Source organism: Siphateles boraxobius, unplaced genomic scaffold (genome assembly GCF_051911475.1).
Source record: "Siphateles boraxobius isolate OS27281-9 unplaced genomic scaffold, OSU_SipBor_1 47, whole genome shotgun sequence".
Taxonomy (NCBI): Eukaryota; Metazoa; Chordata; class Actinopteri; order Cypriniformes; family Leuciscidae; genus Siphateles; species Siphateles boraxobius.
In genome coordinates, this window is record NW_027509108.1 from 776562 (window position 1) to 804077 (window position 27516).

The 27516-nt window shown below is 38.7% G+C and overlaps 1 protein-coding gene across 2 annotated transcripts; it reads left to right on the forward strand.

Annotated features, from left to right (window-relative positions):
- The first annotated feature begins 2934 nt into the window (after window positions 1-2934).
- LOC143710386 (uncharacterized) lies at window positions 2935-13288 on the forward strand. Of its 2 annotated transcripts, none has more exons than XM_077201338.1 (5): window positions 2935-3110; window positions 6846-7289; window positions 7363-7472; window positions 7782-7885; window positions 12921-13288. In XM_077201338.1, exons 1-5 carry the CDS (start codon window positions 3002-3004, stop codon window positions 13054-13056), a joined length of 903 nt encoding a protein of 300 aa, XP_077057453.1. In that variant the 5' UTR covers window positions 2935-3001; the 3' UTR covers window positions 13057-13288. The 2 variants fall into 2 exon arrangements, with proteins under 2 accessions (XP_077057453.1, XP_077057454.1); XM_077201339.1 differs by having other exon boundaries at window positions 2973-3110; window positions 6846-7124; window positions 12921-13082.
- Window positions 13289-27516: the final 14228 nt, after the last annotated feature.

Genomic DNA, 27516 nt, shown 5'->3' on the forward strand with positions numbered 1-27516 from the left:
ACAACTACAACTGACTTCAGCCAGTCTTAGATGAAATCAACTAAAGAGAAAAGAAGACATTAAATCTGTGAAGATCTCAGCAGAAGAGGATTAAACAACTCCACAAACAGCATTACCAGCTTCACTTATTACTAACCAGACTGACTTTATTTCTGTCACAAGTCTACAGAATTTATTGTCGAAAGTTGATGTTCTAGTGATCAAAAAAATTATGCCACCATTATGGTGGTCCGTGTTTGCTTTAGTTGGGCTTGTGACCCATTTGTTTTTCTAAACCAAGCTTCTTTTAGGCATTTGCAATAGTGTTTCATGATAAACGCTTGGGCATTGCTGGAGAAAAGGTTAAAAAAACAACTCAGCTTGTGAGTCTTACAAATACAGATCTTAAAGTGATCTTTGCTAATGTTAAAAATTCACGATTTTTTGTTTTAAGGTTTTTTCACTATGGTACACATAAAGCAAATCTGTAAAAAAAATAACAGTTTTTTATTAGAAAATCAGCAATGCTAAATATGAACACTTAGACATCAACACTTATCATACAATCCTCAACAGTGGTGACAAAATTATCCATACTGAAGTGCATGCTGGGATTTTTGTAATATGGTGATACCCGGCAAGCATTGCTGCATGAAACTTTTTGTTTATTGTCACCATTGTTGAGATGCATATGCTGATTCTTGATGTCTGTGTGTGTCTGCTTAAAATTGCAGGTCAAAATATTGAATGCACTACACAGTTATAAAATGACACGATACAGAATTGGTGCAAATCTTTTTTCTCTTGATGGGGTTTCACAGGTTTGGTGAAGCAAAACCCTCAAAAGAATTAATGACAAAACATTTATTAGTGACTGTATCTACATTCAGGCCAGGTTACAATGGTAGTATCATCATTAAAATACTAGCTAACTTTTCTGATTTAACTGCTTTACTACATAATATACATTGCTGCAATGATAAACTAACAGAGGAAGGGTCAACAGCCCAAAAAAAGCAAACACTGATCTCCATAATAGTGGCATTGTATTTACCAATAAAACATCAACATCTAAACTAAACCTCTGTTATTTCTCAATAAGAACTTCTGTAGAAGAATTGCAGAAATAAAGTCAGTCTGGTTAGTAATAAGTGAAGCTGGTAATGCTGTTTGTGGAGTTGTTTAATCCTCCTCTGCTGAGATCTTCACACATTTAATGTCTCCTTTTCTCTTTAGTTGATTTCATCTAAGACTCTGGCTGAAGTCAGTTGTAGTTCTTGTGTTTCTCTTTTCTTTAGTCATTCTGCTTGTTAACAGCAGGTGTTCATCACTAATGCTCAATCATCCCTTAATTAATCAGTTGATTATCTCATTAAATTTACCACTTTTAACACTCTTTAGATTGGGACAATATGTACTCTGAGCAGTGTTGATTTAACACTGGGGATTTTGGTAATCATGAAGACATTGATTAGATTGTTCAGGTGTGTTTGATTAAAGTTGAAGGTAAACTCTGCAGGAAAGTGGATCTCGCGGGCCAGAGTTGAGGACCCCTGATATAGAGGCTAACTTCTGAGTAAGGTTTACTTTATTAATTATAGCAGCAGTGAGCTTGTACAGCATACAATTTTAAATGTTTACAACGTAATCAAAATAATATCTTAAAAGTTTCTCTTCTGCAATTGTTTAAGACACACAGACATTAATAATTAGCCTGTGAATCTCAACAATGGTGACAATTATAAAGCATGTTGCAGTGCATTCTGGGTGCCACCAATCAAAACTCATTCATGGCTCCCATCATGCATTGCTGCATGAATAAATAATGAGCTTATGTTCAGAGGTGATCTGTTTGTCACCATTGCTGAGATTTATACGCTAATTCTTGATGTCTGTGTGTGCCAACATAAAATTTTTTGGGGGAATTTTTTTATTTTATTTGATTGGTTATATTTTCTGCACCTCTTAACAATCTTGGGTGCATAATCATGGTTGAAATGTATAAATGTGGTGCCCACCTGTATCTTGCCCTTTTTCCACACTTTCCTCAAGATCATTTCATTCGTAGAAAATTCCAGAAAATTGACAATTACAGCCCTCGGTGATGCTCCAGGCGGGGGTTTACTTGCAAGAGCCCGATGTGCTCGTTGTATTTTAAATTTAAAGCCCTCCGGAAGTTGCAGCTGGCTCTGCAAAAGCTTCTCCATAAACTGCGTTACAGAGTCCTCCTCTTGTCCTTCTGGCACCCCAAAGACACGTATGTTATTTCTTCTGGATCGTGATTCTAAGTCAAGCACTTTGATCTGAAGTTTCCTCTGCTGTTCGAGGCAGGTGCACAGTGCCTCAGTTGCCTCCTCTGCCCAGCCCTCCACCTTGTTCACGCGGGCTTCGGCCTCGTCCATCCGCTGTGATAGGCCTTGTCGGTTGCGATATTGTCCAATTTACCGTTGATTTCTTGTCCCAGTTGGCCAATATCCTGTTTGAGCTTTGCATTGTCACCTTTTAAATCAGATTTTAAGTCCTCTATTGCCTTAAGTACCCCAGCAATGTCCATGAATGTCCCAGGGCTCCCCGTTCCCGCGCCAGCCGTGGTGTTGCTAGCTTGGTCCGTTTGGGTGTTAGCTTTTGCGGCTGAGGCACTTTTATCCTCAGATTTGGGCATTTTTATCTATCTTTTGTGGCCTAGTGCGCTTCTTCTCCCTCTCATATATTATTTTGTTAAAAATAACAAACAGAATAGCGAGTTCAAATGGGATTTTCGAGGTTAAAGTGGGAGAGCGGTTTCAATGCGACCTACTACTCCATGAGCACACCCGAAAGTCCTCAAGTTAGGCCTGTTTAAAGGCGTTTGAGTCTATGTAGAGTTTCAGAGAGTTTAGTTGTGGGAAAGTATTTTTCTCTGTGTCTGACCTAATAAAGCCACTTCCTGTTTAGTGTTAGCACTATTTTAAAAAAGAAACCATGACTATCATTCAATCACAGCTCATCTGTGAACACTTGCTGCCAGATATAAGAGTGAATTATGGAATTAGAGGACATTTATGAACATGTTGAAAATCATGATATTAAGGACACAACTGGACCTCGAACACAGAATCACAGCCAGGATGAAGGAAAAGATGGAAAGTGCCGTAAGTAGAATGTTTCATTTGAAGAAGAAATGGGGTTGTTAACTTTTGAGGAAACGAGAAATGTAACTTATGAATTCAAGGAAATGAGAAATGTAACTTATAAAGTCAATCTTTTTTCAAAGAACAATGTGTTCATGTTTCTGCATTTTATGGTATAACAAGAAGTTATTTTTTTAACTTTTCAACACTCCACAAACAGCATTACCAGCTTCACTTATTACTAACCAGACGCCTACAGAAGTTCTTAATAAAAGGTGACAGAGGTTTAGATGTCACTTTATTTTCATTTGATGTCAAGTCAAGTCAAGTCATCCTCATTTATGTAGCGCTTTTAACAATGTAGATTGTTTCAAAGCTTCTTTTACAGAGATAAACATATAATTTAAGGTAACAGAGATTGGTTTGGTTTTATAGTGGTTCTTGAATAATGTTATTTCCAGCTGAAGTTATTTTTGATTGACCGCCGTCAAAATGGTAATTTGTTATTAAATTAGGGCCCGCTAAGTCGACACTTCCCAGCTAACAGAATTTTGTTATAAGAACGTTCTCCAAATATTCAATGTTGGTTCATGGAACATGAAAAATGTCCAGTTTTCTTGACATTAGAGGAATGTGTTTTAAAAGGTATAATGTTTCTCAAACGTTCTTTAAACGTAATTTTCGATTAAAAATTCAACATGATAGTAATGTTGATTTCTAACATTCCAAGAACATGTAGTTTTTGCTTTTATTTTTGCTGTTGGTTTTGTGTTGACTTTTAGTAGCGTATTTTGTGATGTTCAGATTTGATGTTATCTTTTTTTGCTGATTGTCACCATTGTTGAGATTAATTGGCTGATTCTTGATGTCTGTGTGTGTTGAACGGAAGTCTTAATTACATTTTTTTTAATTAATGATTCAAAGTTTAAAGAATTCTTCATAACCAATTATTCTTGATCATTTGTTGTAGTTTTACAGTTTAATAAAATAGAATTAAGCTGTATGAAAAAACACATATTGAAAATGATTAGACATAGACTAAGATCAGTGAGCTTAAAACATTTTGTTGTGACATTTTTAACAGTAACATCTTATCTAATTTTCATTGGCTTTGCTTCTGACACAACAGAGTTGTTTTATAAACACACAGTTACAGCAACCAAAGAAAAATTAATGTGAGAGTTAAGGGTCAAGAGTAAAGGCCAACTAAAGCAAATACTGATTACCATAATGGTAATGTCAAATGAAACAAAACAACATCTAAAGTTCTGTTATTTCTCAATAGGAATTTCTGTAGACTTATGAAAAAATAAATAATGTCAATCTGGTTAGTAATAAGTGAAGCTGGTAATGCTATTTTTTTGGGTTGTTTAATCCTCCTCTGCTGAGGTCTTGGGAGATTGAATGTCTTCTGTGGCTGAAGTCAGTTGTAGTTCTTGTGTTTCACTTTTTTATCATCTTCTTGTTACTCTGTCCTTCAGTGATTCTATTTGTTAACATCAGGTGTTCATCACTAATGCTCAATCATCAGTTAATTAATCACTGAATTGTATCATTAACTTCAACACTGCTTCAGTGTTACTCCAACTCTCTGTAGTGTGGACAACCAAGTTCATTTAAAACCAGCACACCTCTGTTTAAAACTGAAGATTTTGCAGTGTGGATAATGGTTAAATGTGTCAAATAAAAAAATAAAAAACGAGTGAAGCGTATTTTAACAGTAATCAACTGTAAATTATTTTACGGCACAAAAATGTAGAAAAACATAAATTTACTGTCAACCCTGCTGCCAGTAGATTACCGTAAAATCAAGGAAAAACAGTAATATACAGTAAAATGGAACAGTCAGATTTATTAAACAAAAGAAGTTAATTTCACTAAAATATTAGTGAAAGTTCATAGAAAAAAGTTATGCAAAGTCAATAACTGACAAGGAGAGTAAATATTAAACTAAAGTGTAGTATGAGTTTTTGCACAAGATGATACAGGCGATATCTGTTAGTTTAATTAATGAGTTGTGTGGGTCACCATTGTGCTGGAGAGTAGAGGCTGTGCTTCAGTCAGAGATGAGCAGAGAAACACTGATGTTATGCTGCCTGTTGCTTTATTTAAAAGCAGTAACTGTGTAGTTGCTGATGCAGTGACAATCTTCTTGCTAAGAACTCTAGCACATACATATGTGCAATTGTACGCTATAAAAATTTTAGTTAAAGTCATGTTTTTAATAATTCACTATTACACATTAGGTGTTTGCAGTTTTGAATAAAGCAATATTAATTTTCAGTGGACTAAAGTTAAAGGAGCCGTATGTAAGATTGTGGCCAAAACTGGTTCTGCAATCACTTTCAAATTACTGTAGAGCGGTGTATCCCCTCCCCCTCCTCCCTGACTCGAGGTTGCCAGATACGCTGCAGGATCCACCAGGAACGTAGGCTGCTACATGAAGCTTTTTCTGTTAATTATGTTTATTCTTCAAATGAGAGATGTTTTGCAAAGTAATTATATATCGCAAAAATGTACTAATGGCGATTAGCCAAATATAATCGTAAAGATGTACGCTCGTATGTGACTGGAGGCTACATTGTTAGAACAGTAACTTAGCTGTTAGTCTAACTTGTAACGGTAGGTGTCTGTCATTAATGTAAGTACAAGCACAAGCCTCTGTCACTGTGTGTAACCGATATCAAAGATACAGCTATTCATTTAGCTTACGCTATAAGTGAAATCGACCAGCTGTATTTTTTAACTTACCCTGCGGTACACGTCCATAACGCCAAAATATGTGATGTGAAAGATTACATGTCATTCTATTATTTTTGGCTGTAGAACTTGCATGATAAACAATAATGGGCGTGCTAATGTTGTTTTCCTCAGCGTCTCAGCATAATGACAGAGAAACGGGCTCTGATAATGCATCGCTAATGTTAGCAATGACGACTCGCCGTTTTAATTACCCAAACAATTCCTTACCTTTTCAATTCGATGACCCACCTCCTCCATATGAGCTAACGTAATGTTACTTTGCACGAACATGCATAACTTTGTCCGACTGTCATGAATATTTGAAATGTCCATTTACATCAAGAACAAGTTAGCCAAACATAGATGAATCTTACCTGTCCAGAAATTCTTCTCCGTTTTCAGCCGTCTCTATCTTTCAAAGGCATCTCCTATAGATCCTTGTTTTATTTCGGACTTTGTCACTTAGTATTTCGGATTCATAACGAGATTTTTTGGTTTCGCAACGTTAGACATTTTTTTTTATCCGATTCCGACACGTTTGTAGCTGCAGCTGTGGTAACTAGAGCAGAGCTGGCCACCCGTATGCCGCAACACCACTGACTTCGTGATTGGTAGATTGGTGGAGGGTGGCGCATCAGACCAAAACACAACATGACAACATCAACATCAGTTGAGGGCTGCAAATTCACTTTTTAAATGACAATATCCTGGCTGGACTACTGTTCAGTGATATAAGTATTTGAAATGAACATGATTTCTTAATGTCTAGTGACATATCAGGGCCATTTTATGATTAATTGAAATACATTTCTTACATACAGCTCCTTTAAGTAAGTTTACAGTACTATCACTATAAATACTAGTTTTTGAACTTGAACTGTTTAAAGCAATCGGTTTCCCAAATGATATGAGTTACGTTCCATGGTATTTTTGGACACAGCTGCCAGTAGATTACTGTAATTTTACAACGCAACTTTTTAACTGATATCTGTGTGATTTGTTTTTGTTTGTCAGGAGGAAGCAGGTGTTTGGTGTTGTTGACAGTGTGTCTTGGGCTCATTTGTGTTCTTCTGCTGGTCTTCATCACACTGTACATCACCATCACAGCAGAGAGAGACCTGTTAAAGAGTTACAAGAACAGAGTTGAAGAGTTCAATCACACTATCAACAGCTTACAGGACAGTTACACTGATCTAGTGACTGAAAAAGACCAACTAAAGAACAACTTCAACTCTTTGAGTCAGAAGAAACTGGAGTTAGAGACCAAAGTCAATGATCTCAGTGCTGAGAAAAGTCAGTTACAGGGAAGTTTTGACTCCTTGAGTCAGAAAAAACTGGAGTTAGAGACCAGAGTCAACGATCTCAGTGCTGAGAAAAGTCAGTTACAAATAAGTTTGGATGCTTTGAGTCAGAAGAAACTGGAGTTAGAGACTGAACTAAGGGAGTTATCTAAACGAGGTCAGTACAATTATATTTATATTTTCACTTTACAACACAATTAATAAATACAAATGTTTATGTTTATTGAAAGGAAATGGCAGGTTTTTCATATCCAGTGAGTTGAAGAGCTGGTCTGAGAGCAGGAAGTACTGCAGAGATCGAGGAGCTGATCTGGTCATTATCAACACTGAAGAGAAGCAGGTGAGTTCAGTGGCAAAAATATCTAGTTAACAGTTATTCTGTTGTGAGTGCACATACTTAAATATATTTTGCCATACGTACAAACAACCAACAGTAATTTAAAACTCACACAAGAGTCTCATGTTTTAACACTGCTTGGAAAATAAATGCTACAATGAACAAACCTCTTTCATATTTTATTTGTTCTTGCTTTTGAATATTAATTTTTAATGCTGATAACTGTCTTTGTCTTCTGTCCTTCAAATAATACTAGATGAAGATCTAAAATGTAATGTTGATTCTCACTCTTTAATTGATTTGTTCACACAGAGGTTCATATCTTCATTCATCAAGGAGAGTTTGTGGATAGGTTTGTCTGACATTGAGAACGAGGGCAACATGAAATGGGTGGATAATTCACCACTGAATCAAGGGTAAGTTTAGTGTACAGTTATTTAATTATGCCATCCAGTTTTGTGGACTCGCTCTCTCTTGTTTCATACAAATGCAGCTGCTGCCATTTTGTGACTATTGTTTTGTACACTGTTGGAATATACGGTACAAACAGGTACAATTTTAAAACAGTTTAATCTGAAATCAATATCTATTATATCCATAATTATTTATGTGGCGAAATGCTGTGTAATAAGTGGTATGACCGTTTACCGTATCTCTTAAATGTCCGTCTAGTTTGAACTTGCTGCTGAAACTGCTCTCTCCGCGGAAGCTTTGTAAAGACCTAATACAATATTTCAACTCAGATCAATATTTTATGTCTAATTATTTACTTATGTGGCAAGTAGCCGTGTAATATCTGAGATAACAACCGGCTGGATGTACATTATCCTGCTGATAATGTACATCCAGCCGGTCGTTATCTCAGAATAAACCGCTTCAGGCTGATGCAAGACCTTTGATCCTCATCATCCTGTCGGGGTTTATTCTGAGATAACGCCGGTTACTGGTGTAACCTTGGTTCTATGAATAGTGGAAGACCACCAGAGACAGTCGAACATAGTGGAAGGAGTCGCGTCTCGCAAGCCATATCGAGAATCTTGCATTGATTTGTCACCTGTGACCCTGACCGTTGACGTGTCGGAAGCTATATCCGCTCCATTCATGTCACGGTCGTTCTATGCAGTCATTCTCAATCCGAGTGACCAGAGACTCTGGCGGTCTTCCACTATTTAATAGAACCAAGGTTACACCAGTAACCAGCATTCTATTTCACTGTTACAGACCGCCAGAGACGGTTGAACATAGTGGAAGACGAATACAACCAAGTCACGAGGGCCACTTACCTAGATACTGTCCGCTAACACAGCAGAACTGACCAAAGGAATAGGGGCCACATTGATCCTGTTGACGGTATAGCCATGATAAAAGCAGTCTTCATCGAAAGGCTCTTAATATCAGCTTGTTCAAGCGGTTCATAAGGCGGTAAACGCAGACCGTTAAGCACCATCTGAAGATCCCACTGGGTATGCATTATCCGTGCCGGTGGATTAAGACGTACTGCTCCCTTAAGGAAAGCCACCGCCAATTTTTCCGCACCAATCGATTTCCCCCCCAAGGGGTTCCGATGTGCTGACAAGGCTACCACGAATACCCTTAGAGTCGCTGGGGATCACCCAGTGTCCAATAAATGTTGTAAGAATTCCAACACTGAACTGATGGAACAAATGACTGGGTTAACAGACCGATCTGTACACCATGAAACAAAGATCTTCCATCTACTGGCATAAGTGCGACGTGTTGATGGGGCTCTTGCATCATTCATCTGCGGAACACTGTGAGAGCTCCCGCTCAACCCCAGGGGCCATACAAATAGACCCACCCTCTCCGGTGAGGGGTGCCAAAGCTCCCCGTTCATTTGTGACAGTAGGTCCTTCCGAACTGGCAATGGTTGTGGTGGACCGGTCGTAAGGGCCAACAGCAGACTGAACCACGGTCTCAATGGCCAGCAGGGTACCACTAGAATAAGCCTGTGTCGTCTCACCTGCACACGCCTCAGCACAGGCCAGAGAAGTGGAATTGGAGGGAAAGCATAGAGGAGGAGGTCTGGCCAGTCGTGGGCCAGGGCATCCAGCCTAGTGACCCCTGCTCCTCCTGCTCCGCAAACCACAGCTGACAAAGTGTTGTCTTCCTGCTGGCAAAGAGGTCGACTGCTGCTGTCCCATAAAGTCCCCAAACTGACTGGACTACCGCCTTGTGCAGACACCAGTCCCCTGGCTTCGGACCCGATCGAGAGAGAGAGTCTGCCACACTGTTGCAGTGACCGGGAATGTGTGCCACTCTGATCGACAGAAAGTGCTAGTTTGCCCACAACAGCAGCACTCGTGAAAGTCAAAGGCAAGGTAGAGACCTCGTGCCCCCTTGGTGATTGATTAAAAACACCACTGTGGTGTTGTCGGCCCACACCAGGATGTGCTTCCCCGATAACTCCTGTCTGAAGTGTCTTAGGGTGAAAAGCACTGCCCGTAGCTCTAGGATGTTGATGTGAGATGTCGTCTGCTGCAAGGTCCAACTCCCCTGCACGCCCTGGTGTTGCCACAGCCCTCCCCATCCGGAGAGAGAGGCATCTGTTGTCACTACTTCTCTGCGTGCTGGGGGTGGTCCCATTGGTACACCCCCTTGCAGAAATTGTTCCCGTCTCCAAAGCCTCAGGGAGACAGAGCAACTGGTTGTCACCAAAATAAGGGTATCAACCAACGCTGAAAAGAACGAAGGTGTAAAAGTCCTAAGTGAATGGCCGATGAGGCTGCCGTGAGAAGGCCCGCCAGCCGTAAAAGGTGAAGATAAGGTAGCTTGCGCCGAACCTGGAACCTATGGCTCCTCGTATAGCCTGCCGCCTGCATGCTGTGAGGGTAGCCCTTATTATTCTGGAGTCCAGATGTAATCCTAGAAAGCATATTGACTGGCATGGAGTAAGGCAGCTTTTCTCCAGGTTTACCCTCAATCCTAGAGCAGTAACATGCTCCAGTAGGCACTGTGTGTTGTTGGCTACTTGCTGTGATCTGGCACAAATCAGCCAATCGTCAAGGTAAGGGAGAATCAACATGCCCTCCCGTTGTAGAGGTTCTAGTGCCAATTGCATACACCGAGTGAATACACGGGGAGAGAGGGAGAGGCCAAATGGTAGGACTCGATATTGGTATGTCCTGCCCTGGAATGTGAACCGAAGAAACCTTTTGTGATGAGGTGCAATGGGGATATGGAAATACGCATCCTTCAGATCCACAGAGGTAAACCACATGCCAGGTTCGACTGCTTGTGGGACATCCTTGACCAAAGCATGCGGAAAGGAAGGTGTTTTAAACTCCTGTTCAAGCGTCTGAGGTCCAAGATTGGCCTGAAACTTCCATCCTTCTTGAGAACTAGGAAGTATTTTGAATAAAATCTTCACGGATGGACTTGGGGGTTTACTTGCTCTACCGCACCCTTTTCCAGTAGCTTCCGGACCCCGAGAGATAGAGCAAGAGCTTGACGAGGGTCCCGAACCACTGTGGGCCGAGTGTGTGTGCATAATTGGGGTCTGTGACGGAACTGAAGACAGTAGCCCCTGTCGAGTGTGTCGAGGAGCCACTTGTTGTTTGTAATCCCTCTCCAAAGTTGTAGTTGAGAGGTTGAAAAGTGTCCCATCACAGACCCTGGACCATCACCGACGATGGGGAGCGGTTTCCCTACCCCTGGGGGGGGATAAGTTGCCGCAGGGCGAGCAGGTGGTCTAACAGCACGGGAAACTTCCCTTCTCGAGTCATACCCAGGTCGAGTTGCCTGCTGTAAGATTGTCCCTGCCTGTGTTGGAGTGGATTCGCATGACCAACAGGCATTTGATGTGAGGATGGTCCATAATTCACACTGCGCTCAAAGTGCTGGGACCGAGACTCCACTGTATGAACTCTGCGCTCAAGAGCCTCTTGAGCGGCTGGAGCAAAAATCTGCCCAGGTACCAGTGGTAGTTGATGAAGATTGTTATGGCAAGCCTCTGGAAGTCTAGACTGTGCTAGCCAAACCTGCCGCCTAGCCTGAGTAGTAAGACCAAGAGGCTTTCCGCTAGAGAAAGCGATTTAACCCAAGGCTTGTAAGGAAGCCTTAAGTAACTCAGATGTGGTATTATCTGGTGGGTTAGAACTCAAAGTAGAATGAAGGGCTAGCAGAAGATGAGCCATGGAATTTCCCACACGACTCAAGCCTGAGACAGTATTATAGATCTTAACCAACAGATCATCTGTGCGTCTACACTCTGGGTTAGGACAGCGAAAATTGTATCTAAGAGCCTCAACTGGCGACACTTGAGAGACAACATCTGTGAAGTCAGGACAACTTGGCATTAGGAAATCCTCTTGCTGGGAAACTGAGCGACGCAAGAGGTTTGACTGGCCTGGTAGGGGAGGAGGTGGATCCAAATTCGGCTTAGCGAGCGCCATCCTGAGTGTGTCCTGCAGAGAGAAAACCACTGAACCCAGCGCATCCTGAAGGCTAGAACCATCGTCACTATGGGAACGTTGGAACTGGGAATGTGAGGGTATCGTCTCCTCCATGGGCGTATAATAATCCTGTTCCTCCCGGTCTAAGGAGTCAGAGGCCGCAATAGATTAAGTGTCTGCTTCTCTAATTCAGCCAGTCGATCTTGTCTCATCTCAAGGACATCAAACAACATTCAGGACATGGGTCTACTAAAGCCTCTCGGAGGTGATAATAGCCCAGGCAAGTGGGACATTGAATATGAGCATCCATGAGATCCATTGGACCAAAGCAGAGTGAACATGAAGCTGCCACACTTCCAGACCAGTAGTTGAAAAAAAACCCAGGTCAACCAATGGGGTTATCCACGATAAGTCTTATCAATGTATCACTCTGGTCAACCAATGAGCATAACATAAAGTAGCCAATAAACAATACTACACGCAGTCTGATAGAACCCTGGTTAACCACTGAGTTCACGTGAGTACTCACCTCAACACTGCTAGTAGCGATCGGTTCCAAACAAACCCTGGACAACCAGTGGGTATATGGTCCGATGCACGTCGATAATCCAAATATAATCCAAATATTTCTCCCGAGACACAGCTGTAGCGCAGAGCAGTTGCTCACCAAAACGCTGTGCACGCTCGAGCGAGATCTCTTCGCGAGAATGACTGCAGAGAACGACCGTAACATGAACGGAGCGGATATAACTTCTGACACATCATCGGTCAGGGTCACAGGTGACAAATCAGTGCGAGATTCTCGATATGGCTCGCGAGACGCGACTCCCACTATGTTCGACCGTCTCTGGCGGTCTGTAACAGTGAAATATAACAACCTGCTGGATGTACATTTTCCCTTACGTATCAGATAATCACTATCAGGCAATTACTTTGTATCTTTTGCATTTGTTTTTAGAAGCATATTTATTTTTATAGCATGAGTGAGTAAATGCTTTTAGAGCTGTTCAGGAACTGAATTTGATTGTATTTCATTCAGGTTTTGGGAAAGTAATGAGCCGAATAACTTAAATGGAAATGAGGATTGTATTGAACTGAATCCTGCTAAACCCTCCCTGAAAAACTGGAATGACATCCCATGCTCAGCTATGAGAAAATGGATTTGTGAAAATTAACATGCATTCCTTCATCTTCATGATAGCTTGGACTCATATCTTTTTAGCTTCATTAGTTCATTAGTCATCATTTCTGATAGTTGCTGTCAGCGTTTCATAAAATAACTAACTTTAGAATTTATTTTTTAATTCATTTTTTATGTAATTTTCAAAAAAAGAGAATCTATTAAGATATATTTGTTAGAAGACAAGTGTATGTTTTTTTTACTGCAATAATAAATAACTTACAACATCCTGTTTCTCATATTTTTCTGAAATTCTAGACAATCACAGTAAATGACAAGTTACCCTGATTCACACTGTTATTCTGATACTGAAAGACTGTAAAACTGTATTGAGTTGAATTGGTTCCCTTGAAATTAAATGGCTAATTTTACTTTTACATATTTACCATTGTAAACACACAACATTATTGTTTTCCTTTCATATTTAGTTCTTGTTTTTCTGCTTTGCTGTACTATGAAGAGATTTCCTCCAGCCCAGCAGGGGGCAGCAGAGAGCAGGTTTATCAGCATTTCTGTGTCTCAGTGAGGCTCTGCAGGCTATGGACCCTTTTCATGTTTCTAGGGTTCTCAGAAGCAGAAGTCATCATAGTAAACTTCTATAGCGGTGAATAGGAGAAGACAGCAAATATAATTTTGGTATTTCCATTTGCTCCAATAGCAAAAAAACTAAATTCGTGATAGTGTTTCCATGACTTTACAAAAGAGAGAAAACATTTTAGAGATTGATTACAGCAGTCAGAAGAGAGAAATATGTACAATTTGCCATCACTTGTATTAGAAACACGCTTCCATGAGCATTGATTAGTGTTTTTTGTCATTTACTGCCAAGGTAATATAACACGAAGTATTGAGTTATAAACGCACTGTAAAATCTAATTAGTTATCTTACTTTAAAATAGTATGCAAACCGATTGCCTTAAAAAAATTATGTAAAGTGAAATGCACTGTTAACCCTTGCTGTAAAAAAAATGGTCAAATTCTGACAGTACCATACCATTTTTCATTATAACAGTAATCTAACGTAGAAAACAATGCATTCTGGGTTATATTTTTTCATTTTCGAGAAAATAGCCTACAGGAATATACTGTGAATTAACAGCTCTCAAAGTCGACGCTCAGTGGCTGTGTTCGCTCACGGACAATATTAGTTAACATGGCTGAGAAGAAAATATTTAAGTGTAAGTATCATTACGTTTTTTATGACCTAGGTCATACAATTTTATACAAACATTATGGTCATCGACCAGTGGTTGATGTCTCAAACATAGGCCATTAATAGCGCGCTAAATAATTCGATCGCATTATGATTCATTAAATAAATAGAACCGAATGTCAGGGCTTTACTGAGTCATATGTAAATGTAGTATGACTATTTAAAAGTTTGTAAATTCATCTGAAATTCATGCACATTTTCATTATGTGTTAAAATTGTAATCTTAGTTCAAATGGAACATTATGTATTATTATGTACAATACATAATTTAAATAAGCATGTATCTATTGTCTAATGCCCAGGTGAAAAGTGCTCCTCAGTATTTTTTTCCAATCACCTGGATTTGCTAATTCATACAGAAGATAGAACTAATTAGTGAAATCAGCTGACTGAATTCATGGGTGGAATAAACATATGGCAGGACATTTACTCTTTGACCCCTGGATTACCCACCTCTGTTCATCACTAATGCTCAACAATCACTTACATATTCCATTAATTATCTCACTGCAACACTGTCAATGTTACTTTTTACTCTTTGTAGTGTGGATTTTCCTGTGGGGTTGAAATGGTTAACAGTGTAAGATCAAAACACATACCCACGTAATGTAATTTAACAGTAATAAACTGTCATGTATATACTGGCCAGAAGTTTACTGTAAAATTTAGTTTTGGGTCACCATTGTGCTGAAGAGTAGAGCCTGTGCTTCAATCCAGGAGAAGACCTAGAAACTATAATGAAATGCTGTATGTTGCTTTATTTAACAGGTGGTGGCTGTGTGGTCAAGTGGAAATCTCTTTATTTACGATATCTTTTTAGTGGTCTCAAATGAAATAAATTCACGGTATTACTTTGTCACGTTATTAGTGCATTATAAACCAATTTAAGGCAGTTGGTTTCTGCATGTGAAATTAGTTAACTCGAGTTTCAATTTAGTGCATTTTTACACTGTTACTCTAATAATAATTGACTATTAATTGTACAGTTCTTTACTGTAATCTACAATGTTGCCAGTATCTTACTGTAAAAAAAAGCCTGGTAAGGTCTAACAGTTTACCCAATAAATGATGATTTTATATATATTAAGTTTACTGATATTCTAAATATTATTGTAGGATTCAATAGATAATAGAGGAATAGAATAGAATTAAACATCAAAAATTTGAATACTTTAATGCTTTGTAAATGTTTTTTTTTTTTTTTTTTTGGTTGTGGGACAGCAGTTTGCACCAATTCTGTAGAATGGCCCATATACAGGTCCTTCTCAAAAAATTAGCATATTGTGATAAAGTTAATTATTTTCCATAATGTAATGATAAAAAGTAAACTTTCATATATTTTAGATTCATTGCACACCAACTGAAATATGTCAGGTCTTTTATTGTTTTAATACTGATGATTTTGGCATACAGCTCATGAAACCCTATCTCAAAAAATTAGCATATTTCATCCGACCAATAAAATAAGTGTTTTTAATACAAAAAAAGTCAACCTTCAAATAATTATGTTCAGTTATGCACTCAATACTTGGTCGGGAATCCTTTTGCAGAAATGACTGCTTCAATGCGGCGTGGCATGGAGGCAATCAGCCTGTGGCACTGCTGAGGTGTTATGGAGGCTCAGGATGCTTCGATTGCGGCCTTAAGCTCATCCAGAGTGTTGGGTCTTGCGTCTCTCAACTTTCTCTTCTCAATATCCCACAGATTCTCTATGGGGTTCAGGTCAGGAGAGTTGGCAGGCCAATTGAGCACAGTAATACCATGGTCACTAAACCATTTACCAGTGGTTTTGGCACTGTGAGCAGGTGCCAGGACGTGCTGAAAAATGAAATCTTCATCTCCATAAAGCTTTTCAGCAGATGGAAGCATGAAGTGCTCCAAAATCTCCTGATAGCTAGCTGCATTGACCCTGCCCTTGATAAAACACAGTGGACCAACACCAGCAGCTGACATGGCACCACAGACCATCACTGACTGTGGGTACTTGACACTAGACTTCAGGCATTTTGGCATTTCCTTCTCCCCAGTCTTCCTCCAGACTCTGGCCCCTTGATTTCCGAATGACATGCAAAATTTGCTTTCATCCGAAAAAAGTACTTTGGACCACTGAGCAACAGTCCAGTGCTGCTTCTCTGTAGCCCAGGTCAGGCACTTCTGCCGCTGTTTCTGGTTCAAAAGTGGCTTGACCTGGGGAATGCGGCACCTGTAGCCCATTTCCTGCACACGTCTGTGCACGGTGGCTCTGGATGTTTCTACTCCAGACTCAGTCCACTGCTTCCGCAGGTCCCCCAAGGTCTGGAATCGGTCCTTCTCCACAATCTTCCTCAGGGTCCGGTCACCTCTTCTCGTTGTGCAGCGTTTTTTGCCACACTTTTTCCTTCCCACAGACTTCCCACTGAGGTGCCTTGATACAGCACTCTGGGAACAGCCTATTTGTTCAGAAATTTCTTTCTGTGTCTTACCCTCTTGCTTGAGGGTGTCAATGATGGCCTTCTGGACAGCAGTCAGATCGGCAGTCTTACTCATGATTGCGGTTTTGAGTAATGAAACCGGCTGGGAGTTTTTAAAAGCCTCAGGAATCTTTTGCAGGTGTTTAGAGTTAATTAGTTGATTCAGATGATTAGGTTAATAGCTCGTTTAGAGAACCTTTTCATGATATGCTAATTTTTTGAGATAGGAATTTTGGGTTTTCATGAGCTGTATGCCAAAATCATCAGTATTAAAACAATAAAAGACCTGAAATATTTCAGTTGGTGTGCAATGAATCTAAAATATATGAAAGTTTAATTTTTATTAGTACATTATGGAAAATAATGAACTTTATCACAATATGCTAATTTTTTGAGAAGGACCTGTATTAAGTCTAGTTGTTTTTGCTGATATTTTTGTCAAAACCATAGGCAAGTTCATTGTGTAAGTGTTCTTTAGGCTGCTGATTTTTGTTCGTTCGGCCGTAACAAAATGTTTTGCATAAAGACAGCATGTTTGATATTTAAATATTTGACTTTTTAAAGAAGCAGCTAAAACCAATAGTTTTAATTGATTAAATCTAAAATAAAGACTTCAGATGAATCCAAGAAAGTTTATTAGGCCTAGGCCTATATCTTAAAGCTGAAAGGAGCAAGAGCTAAATTGTAGACAGTTTTTGTCTGCTATATGCAATTCAAAATAAAATAAATCTAGTTTTTAAATGTCTCACCTATGCGTGCCGTTTGTAAAGCGGCTCACGCTGAAATTAACAGCAACATTTTTTTCACATTTAGCTTCAAACAATGTTTAAAAAACTGGTATGAATTTTTGACGTTCACTTTTTAGCGCATTTACAACAATATTTGTCAATTTAGAGATATTTCACGTTTCACGCAATTCAGCGTTATTGAGATTCACACGCTGATCCTTGAGGTTTGAATGTGTCTGAGAAATATAGAAGTTAATAAAAATATTAAGTTTTTTGTTTTTGTATTACTATACAGATTTTTTTATTTAAACATTGTTGAATGTCATGCTGTTGAAACCTTACCATAATCGATTATATGAAATGAATGACATATGACAGCAGGGACGTGCACAGGAATTATGAGGGGCAGTTGCTCTGACATGAAAAAAGGGCTTCCCCTACATTCAGTTGTGCTTCTTGCTCGTATTCAGTTCTGATGGTAGGCTACGGGCAACTACGCATGATTTGAGGTATGATTGCGTAAAGGGAACAGGAATTCCGGTAGGCAACAGAATCGACTGCTAAACCCAGGGCCGATCCTGAACTCCCCCTGGGGCCCTAAGCAAAAGGGGCCCTCTACCTGACCTGTGAGCTTTGGCTTTTGGGATTAACTTTGGTTCTCCATACAGCCTGGGTATTTTCGGCATCAGTATGATTTTTATTTATTTATTATTATGCATGTTGAAGCAATTCTTGATTTATGGTTATTATTTACTGAGGGATGTGCATCCATATTGACCAGTATGTCCAGCTAATCAACATTTTAAATTCAATATAGCCTATAAATCAATAGTCAATCAATGTCAAATTGTCAATACATTGCTTTCTATCTTGCATAATTAGTGCAGTTGTTTAGAGTTTTTAACTACACTGAGACTAGATAATCAGTTTCTTGTTTTATAAATGTGACTTTGATTGGGAGTGCCATCATTCACGTGCATGTATTGTACACTATGTCTGGTCTCCACATTTCTGCTTGAAAAATGCGAGTTTCATTTCGTGCACGCGCATATGAACGCACGATAACACACGCGACGCGGTTATGTTTTCCGAGCTGCAGTAAACACCGTTGCACTTTGTCGTTTATCAAAAACAAACGTAATAATTTTTTTAATTTTACTCTCACTTTTGTCAGGCACAAAGTGATGCAAGAGATGCACTGCCTGCCCAGCTAGGTTAGCAAGACCGAAAAACATCAAACTTTGCTGACATCAAACTTGTACACAACTTGAACACAAGTTTACCTGATTGTTGTTCCCGCAATTCACTCTCATGGGTTTTTTCTTCTTCATCTTTTCGTGACCAGAAGGATAGTTTCGCTTCATTTTGTCATGGATGTTGTACACATTAATTGACACGCTATGACACGAGATGGAGGCGGGACCTTAAGGAATTTGTGGGGTCTTACGCACCGGTCGCGTGCAGCGCTGCAGCCACGTAAACAGTTTGCCCTTCCCTTACTGACTTTCACTTTCGGTTCACGAATGGAAGTGAATGAGGCTTTGCGATTTAAAAAAAATAAATAAAAAATTTATCTAGGCCTATGTGAAATTCTGCAGCCATTGTACGATTTTTATTATTTTTTTCTCGGAAGGGCAACCTGAGTCGAGAAGGGCATATGGGCAGTTGCCCGGGCAACCTGAGCAACCCCCCTGTGCACGTCCCTGTATGACAGTCTAGAAGAGATCAGTTGATGAGTGCATTACATTATGAATATATCTTTTTCTTCATCATCAAGTAGCTGACATCATCTGATCATATTTTCTCTTACTGTTCGTGCTATAAACCGACCAACTAAAGCAAATACTGATCACCATATTGGTGACATCAAACCAAACTATTAATTTCAATAAATCATCAACATCTAAACCTCTGTTAATCTCAATAAGGACTTTTCCACACATATGACAGAAATAAAGTCTGGTTAGTAATAAGTGAGGCTGCTGTTTGTGCAGTTGTTTAATGAAGTTGGAGCCTGACATCCAAAGTTTAGACGTCAACAGAGGTGTATAGTAGATGAGTAGAAGTAGAGAAAAAGTAGAAGACTTGCCATATGTTTATCCCACCCATGAACTGATTGACAGTTGATTTCCGCTGAAATCTATCTCCTGAAAACTAAAAACTGCTAATTAGCAAATCCAGGTGATTGGAACAAAATATTGAGGAGGACTTTTACTTTCTGAACCTGGACTTTACACCTCTGCATAGCAATGCCACATGTCAGCCAAGAGTAAAGAAATAAACCAGAACTGGACCTTAACATAACCAGAGGTGTATAGTAGAAAAGTAGAAGTAGAGAAAAAGTAGAAGTCCTGCAATATGTTTATTTCACCCATGAACTGATTGACAGATTATTTCAGCTGATTTCTATCTCCTGGCTGAAAAACTGCTAAAAAGGAAATCCAGGTGATTGGAACAAAACCCTGAGGAGGACTTTTGCTTTCTGAACCTGGACTTTAGTGAGCAGAATCACTGAAGGAAAGAAGAGAACAGAAAAAGAGACGAGCAGAAACACAAAAACTACAACTGACTTCAGTCACAGTCTAAGATGAAATCACCTGAAGAGAAAAGAAGACATTAAATCTGAAGATCTCAGCAGAGGAGGATTAAACAACTCCACAAACAGCATTACCAGCTTCACTTATTACTAACCAGACTGACTTTATTTCTGTCAGAGGTCTATAAAAGTTTTTATTGAGAATTAACAGAGGTTTAACTCTGATTCATTTGAAGTCACCATAACAGTGATTGGTGTTTCCATTAGTTGGGCTCTTAATTCTTATTATATATGTTATCTCGTTTGACTGCTATGACAGTGTGTTTTGTTAAACACATTTACAGCAGCAATTCAAGTTAAAGTAAAATGAGATCAGGTGATGATGGTTACCTGCTGATGGTTGTATAATCATCATGAAATAGCCTGATTTACTGAGGTTTTTTATAATCTAACAATTATGTTATTCAGCTAATGTATACACAACACAAACCCTGTGTAATAGCAGCATGAGATCCAACAATATAACAATTGGTTTAAATATTTTAACAAATATGAAATACCATCTAAAAAAGGTCTGTACAGACACACACAGTTATCAACAATCAGCATATGAATCTCAACAATGGTGACAATCTCAATTATTTAGATAAACAGATTATTCCAGAACATCACTGAAACTACTATGTACTTGTACTATGCTGGTACCCAGCATGCATTGCAGCAAAGTACTTTTGATTGTCACCATTGTTGAGATTCATGCGCTGATTGTTGATGTCTGTGTGTGTCATCATGAACTGTCTTTTTGTGCTCATATTTGTTAAAGTCTTCTAACTTATTGCTATAATATTGCTGGATCTCATGCTGTAGAAATACAGGTTTCTGTTGTGGAAAAAAAATTAATTTGACAAAATATTTGTTAAATTAAAGGGGTGGTTGATTGCGATTTCACTTTTTTCATTTTAAATAGTGTGTAATATTGCTGTTGGTGCATGGACAGTATCTGCATAGTTGCTGCGCTGAAAATTCAACGTAAGCAGAGATATTGTCTTTTAAAAATCTGGAAGTTTAATGCCTACAAAAACGACCCGAATGGGACTACAACGGTACTTCCCTGGTTTTATACCCAACTAAACCATACATTTACATTAGGGATGGGGAAATTAAGCCACATAAAGCAATGAGGCTTTCCCCTGACTGTTCCGGGAAAAGATTCAAAGCTTCGAGAGTGTTGAGAACACCGCCATCTAGTGCTTATTTAAAATAAAGCAGCCAGAAGCCTTTGTAAGAAGCTCTGCCAGATGAAGCAACAACACACTCCAGTTTCAATGTTATGTGTACAAATAAAAGCCTTACACGTTTGTGTTTGATTTGTCCATTAAATACATTCCTTTACACATTAAAGTGTGATCAAATTTAAAATGAGCTTATATAATTCAATAACACCTAATAGGCCTACTATCTCTCTCTCTACGTACACACACACACACACACACACACACACACACACACACACACACACACACACACACACACACACACACACACACACACACACACACACACACACACACACACACACACACACACACAGTGAATAAGGACATTGTGTGATAGGATCATCTGTTATTAAATGTGCTTATGACACTTGGCAGTGATAGTGCTTATGAAATGAAAGAAAGGTCCTTAAGTCTTTAATTATTTTTATTAAGAAATAAAAGCAGTTTCACAGTGTTGGGGCTGAGTCTATTTCTCCTCTTAGACAGTACTTCCCCAGCCTTAGAAAACACTGGCACATTTTTTCACATGGCACAGATGAGGCCGGGGGACACAGAAACTGTAATGCCAATGTAGATGAGGGTAGACATGTTTCTGCATTCTCCAATATTCAAGTGGATCTTCAGCTCTTTATGTTTGTCTCTGTAAGGTATTTGTCCACTTCTACGATCGCATCAGAAGTGGCATTTGAGCTTTATTTGTGCTGGTCTACAGCACTGTCCAACAGAAGACAAAGGTTTCCACTTCAGAAGTGTGAGGAGAAAGAAAATTGATTGGGAGTGACTGTAGCCTACATGTACATTGACTGAATATAAGACACATCAACGGTCAACAATAAAATACAACAATAAAATAAGTAAAATTTGAAATAATAAATAAATATTTATTTTTTCTTCTTTTATTAGAAATGCATAGGCCTACATTGGAATCCAAAAGCTCAAAATATTCCCAGATAGGGGAAAGTTTTTTTTCCTTTTTCTTTTGGCTGTTGCCATTGCTCTAAATACAAACCCTTCACCAAACACCAATACCCTATCCCCTCTCCCCTAAGCCCACCCTAACCCCAAATAACAATAATAATACCTAAAAAAACACACCAAAAGTGCAAAGATTTTACAAAAACAAAAAGACACAATAACAACAAAAAAAGAATAAGTAGGCTAGTTTTGGTTATTTAAATGTAACTTTCAAAGTACAGAACTCTCCTCACAAACCCGTCAACCAGACTGAGCCAACAAGGACTCGTTAAGTAAGATCTGGGGTTCGAGCCTTCTGACACCCAAAGCGAAACACGCACGTGATTGGACAGAAAGTGACGCTTCATTTGTCATCGATCACGTGACTCTGGGAACCAATACACACCCCGATACGGGGCTTCAATAGAAATTGCGTCGCATTTGCGAAACGCACATCGGAGCTTCAGTGTCATACGTAACATCACTAATTTACATCAACCCTCCCTCCGGAATATGCAAAAAAGGGAGCATGGCCATATTTCTGCGGCTTTGTCGAAGAGGAAAAGTTATAGTGGAGAGCAGTAGCCATGCCGTCGAAAGTCAGGTCTTCTGTGTTCGGGCTTCCTACAGACGCTGTAGTTCGTCAACAATGGCTTCAATTTATGTTTGATTATGTTCCAGAAAATTACAATCGTAATTAAGCTCTATGTGCTGCGCATTTTACGGAAGACAGCTTCCAGAATCTCCACAAATTTAATGCTGGATTCTACTAGAAACTGTTACTAAGACATGAAGCAGTTCCAACTTTAAAACCAGAGGCAGCAGTTGTTGGGCCACAACCTGTAAGTAAGACTTAATAATTTTAAATGTATTTGCATGTATAATTTTCGACGTAGTGTTTTAGTTTCATCTTTGACGTAAACAAATGCCAGTGCTGGTTTAGTAGCCACTTAGTTATGCTATTTCGTGTGTCTATGACAAATGCGTACAAACATTTTGGACCTGAATTTGTAATTATGTCCTAATTTTGTAAATGTACTTTCATACTTTATGACGTAATTTTTCGATTTGATCAAGAACGTAAAGCAATGCCAACGCTGTTTGTTTATAGTAGCCAGTTAGTTCGATGCTATTTTGTGTGTATAAGACAAACGTTCAAAAAACGTTTTGTAAGAGCCATGTTTGTGGAGGTTCTGCTTGACTCTCTTCATTGCCACATTCTGGGTCTGATTCTGGCTCAAGCTGATACGCAGTATTGACACCATTATTTACATTTGATCACATGCAATTTTCGCCCATAAAGTTAATGGGCGTGAAGTTTCCGGACAATGTACGCTACGCAGTTTAGCCAATTACAACACACCGGCCCAGCTAACCAATCTGAGCCCATTGCCTGTTTCTGAGGGAGTGATTTCATGGAATCAGGAAGTCAACCGGTCATTCAAATGACAGAGGAGAAAGCGTCTTACAATAAAGGTGAAATTAATGAAAAATAAGGCTTTAAAAAAAACATGAAGACATGTTATATTGCACCCCATAAAAACAATCATCCAAAGAAAAAAAGCAGTAAACCACCCCTTTAAAATATCTCAGTGAATTAGGCTATTTTATGATGATTATAAAACCATCAACAGGTAACCATCATCACCTGATCTCACTTTAGTTTAGCTTTCTTTGCTACTGGCAATGTGTTTGACAAACTCATTGTCACAGCAGCCAAAAACACAAAATATATCTTCTTCTTCTTCTTCTTCTTCTTCTTCTTCATCATCTGATTAATGGCAGATAATATCTTTACGATATATACCGCCACCTACTGGACTACTACACCGGAGTGTGTAAAAAGGACGTTAGGCAAATGATACATCAAATCATAAAAAAACAAAACAAAACAAAAACAACTAAATTCTTCTACTTAAACCAGTATCATTAAGATATATAATTAAATATTTGCTTCTTTGTCCCTGCATTCCTTGCTCCTGTAAAATATTATGAATATCATTTCCTGCATCAGCGTCTTTCCATTTCTGTCAGTTTGTAAGGATAAAGTGGAATTAAGGCCTGTGTGGCCCAACATCAATCTGGTTATCATACCTTCTTCGTGCCTATTAAGACCCATTGAGGAGATTCTTTTCCCTCCAACACAGTTCTGGTTCCTATGATAATGTCTGGCATTACTCTCTGACTCCCATTCATCTTGCCACCTTAGTATAATCTGTGATTTAATTAAAGCTTTAGCCTCTCCTTTACCCAATGGAATGTGAATTTGTACTTGGTCTAATTCCAGAGCTTTTTTAGCTAACTTATCAGCAATTTCATTGCCATCAATTCCATAATGGCCTGGAATCCAACAGAACTGTACCACTAATCCAAGGCTTATAAGATTTAAAAGAAGATGCTTTAGTTATAATACCAAATCTTCACGTATTGCATTATCTGTTATAAAACTTTGTAATACTGCCATAGAGTCAGTACATATAACAGATCTCAGAGGTTTAGTCTCTTCAACCCACCTAAGGGCAGTAATTATTGCAGTCATCTCTATTGAATATACTGATAAAAGGTCACTCACTCTATACCCATATCTTTTTCCAAATTCTGGAATATAAACTCCAATACCACAATGACCCTTGGATTCTTTAGAGCCATCTGTAAATATTTTCAAATATCCATAATATGAAGTATTTAAATAACTTAAGCAGGCTTCAGTAAAACCTTGCTTAGTGTGATGCTCACCTTTTCCCTCTAATAAATCAATATTTACCTCTGGAACAGGAAGCAGCCATGGCCATACTTCAACTCTATTAATCCATATTGATTTACTAAATTGTCAATATTCCAACCAAACCCACTGGACTTTTTACAATATTCCCAACAATCACTAAGTACTGACAGAGCTGGGTTGTTGAAACTTCCATTTAACCTTACCCAATAAGTTAGTAACAATTTCTCATACCTTAAATTAATAGGGGTTTCCTTAGATTCAACTAATAAAGCACTTGTATGAGTTGTTTTAAAAGCACCAAGGGCAATCCCCAAAGCCTTAAATAGCATTCTTTCAATTTTCTTGAGGGATGTCTTACAAGCTGAGGACGTCTACTGAAGCTCTTATTGAGAGTTAACTGATGTTGATGATTGGTTGAAGGTTTCGTTTGAAGTCACCATCTTTGTGATTAGTGTTTGCTTTAGTTGTGGTGTTTGACTCTTGACTTCCAAACATTAGATTATCTCTAGCTGATGTCTGTGTCTAGACCAAATCAAAACAATATGGTTTAACCAGTAGATCAGCTGCTCTGTATGGACCAGAAGCAGCAGTCCCTCAAGGTCCTCACCTGAAAATACAAACTCTCTGGAAAATTCCATGTGTGTTTTCTACCTCACAACTTTGAACACAGAAACCAAAGCACACCTACACGGTGTGGGCTCTCAGAGAAACTTCAGCGAGTTTGTGGAGTGGGTGCTAGAAAACAATAGGCTAGACCAGCAAACACCATCTGCTCTGTAGAGATCATTTCCAGGCTCACTCTAAACTCAGCCTGCTATCATCCCATAGCATACAGAGGGAAGCCTGCCGTGATGCACGAGGCAGAGCCAGACAAAAGGACTGAGCGAGACATCGCCCCAGAGCCCGAGCCATACTGTGAGTCTGACCAGGTGTGTGAGCCAGCAACATTGTCCATCATTGTGGGACAGCTGGTGGAGTACGAGGGAATGAAGGAAGACCCCACCCACACTGAGGGTGAGCTGAAGCTGATATTTTATGACACAGTTTTTTTTTTTTTGGTACTATTTTCCCAAGTATGGTGTACATTTTCAAAACTCTTCCAAATGAAAACTGATCACACTTGTAACACAGCTAGTCATTATTTCAAAACCGGATCCCATGCTTTCATTACAGTTATACACATTTCAGTCCACATAATCATTATTTCAAACACAAGATTATTGTAATATGTAATGTGAACATTTGGTTTAATCACCGAAACACAACAGTATGATCTTCTTTCAATTTAGTACTTTTAACAATCAATTAATTCAATAGCAAACAATGCAAGATACATGATTCAATTCAACCTTATTTAATTGCAGTAATACAGGCTACAGTTGCAACATTAGAAAATACACTTACATTACATAACTTATGAAATTGAATCCATAATGTTTATAATAGTAAAACTCTAGTGTGTTATCAAAAGCTGTGCTGAAGTTATGAAACTGCCATGAGGTTTTGTGCTAGAACAGAGTTTGCTGACATTACAGTAAATGTTTTTACTGTCATTTGACTAGAATTCATATTATTAGAAAAATAGGCTCAAATCCACCTTTATGTTTAGATAATACACAGGTCTTTTTTAACAAAAACTTTTATTCTTTGATAATGATCTACAGTATCTACAGTAAAATATGCAAATAAGAACATATGTTAAAAAGTTAAATAAAATAACTTCACGTTAGTACATATCATAAAATGCAGAAACATGGGCACATTGTTCTTTGAAAAAAAAAACATTTCTCATTTCCTCAAAAGATAACACCCTTTCTTCTCTAAATGAAACTTTATACTTACTGCACTTTTGATCTTTTCCTTCATCCTGGCTGTGATTCTGTGTTCGAGGTCCAGTTGTGTCCTTATCCTCATTTTTAACATTTTCATAAATGTCCTCCAGAGTACGGCTGCACGATTAATCGCACGATGTTGTTATGCGCATCTAATCAGTAAAGCCGGTTCCTTGATTAGTAGTAAATCGCCTTCACCTGCTTTCAGATGGACGATATGATGCAGATATGAGTGTTAAATTAACACTCAAGAGTGTTAAAGTTAATGAGATAATTAAGTGATTAATTTAGTGATCATTGAGCATTATTGAAGACACCTGATGTTAACAAGCAGAATCACTGAAGGAGAAAATCTAAAATTGTAAGCCACCGTTATGGCGATAAGTGTTTGCTTTATTTGGGCTCTTTATCCTTATACTTGAAGTTTACATTTTGTTTGTCGGTTATTTATTATAGTCAAATGAACAAAGACAAGTGTGATCTGATAGCGTTGGTTATGTTTTGACAAATCATGCTGTGATCTGAAAAATAAAACTCATTCAGATGATCTGGTTTAATTTGATAGCAACAGTTTAGTGGTTCTACAGCATATGATAATTGTATGTGTCTTATAATCCAAAACATTTCATAATCACTGTCAAATACATTCTTTTAGAAACACAGACATCAATAATCAGCCTGTGCATCTCAACCGTGGTGACAATAATAATGCTTGTTGCCACCAATCACAACTCATTACT

What these genes read in the sequence shown, in the direction of transcription:
- LOC143710386 (XM_077201338.1), top strand. Translation starts at nt 3,002, where the DNA reads ATGGAATTAGAGGACATTTATGAACATGTTGAAAATCATGATATTAAG. An exon ending in AGGAAAAGATGGAAAGTGCC is followed by an intron (nt 3,111 to 6,845) that starts GTAAGTAGAATG and finishes TTTGTTTGTCAG; the next exon opens with GAGGAAGCAGGTGTTTGGTG. An exon ending in AATTCACCACTGAATCAAGG is followed by an intron (nt 7,886 to 12,920) that starts GTAAGTTTAGTG and finishes TATTTCATTCAG; the next exon opens with GTTTTGGGAAAGTAATGAGC.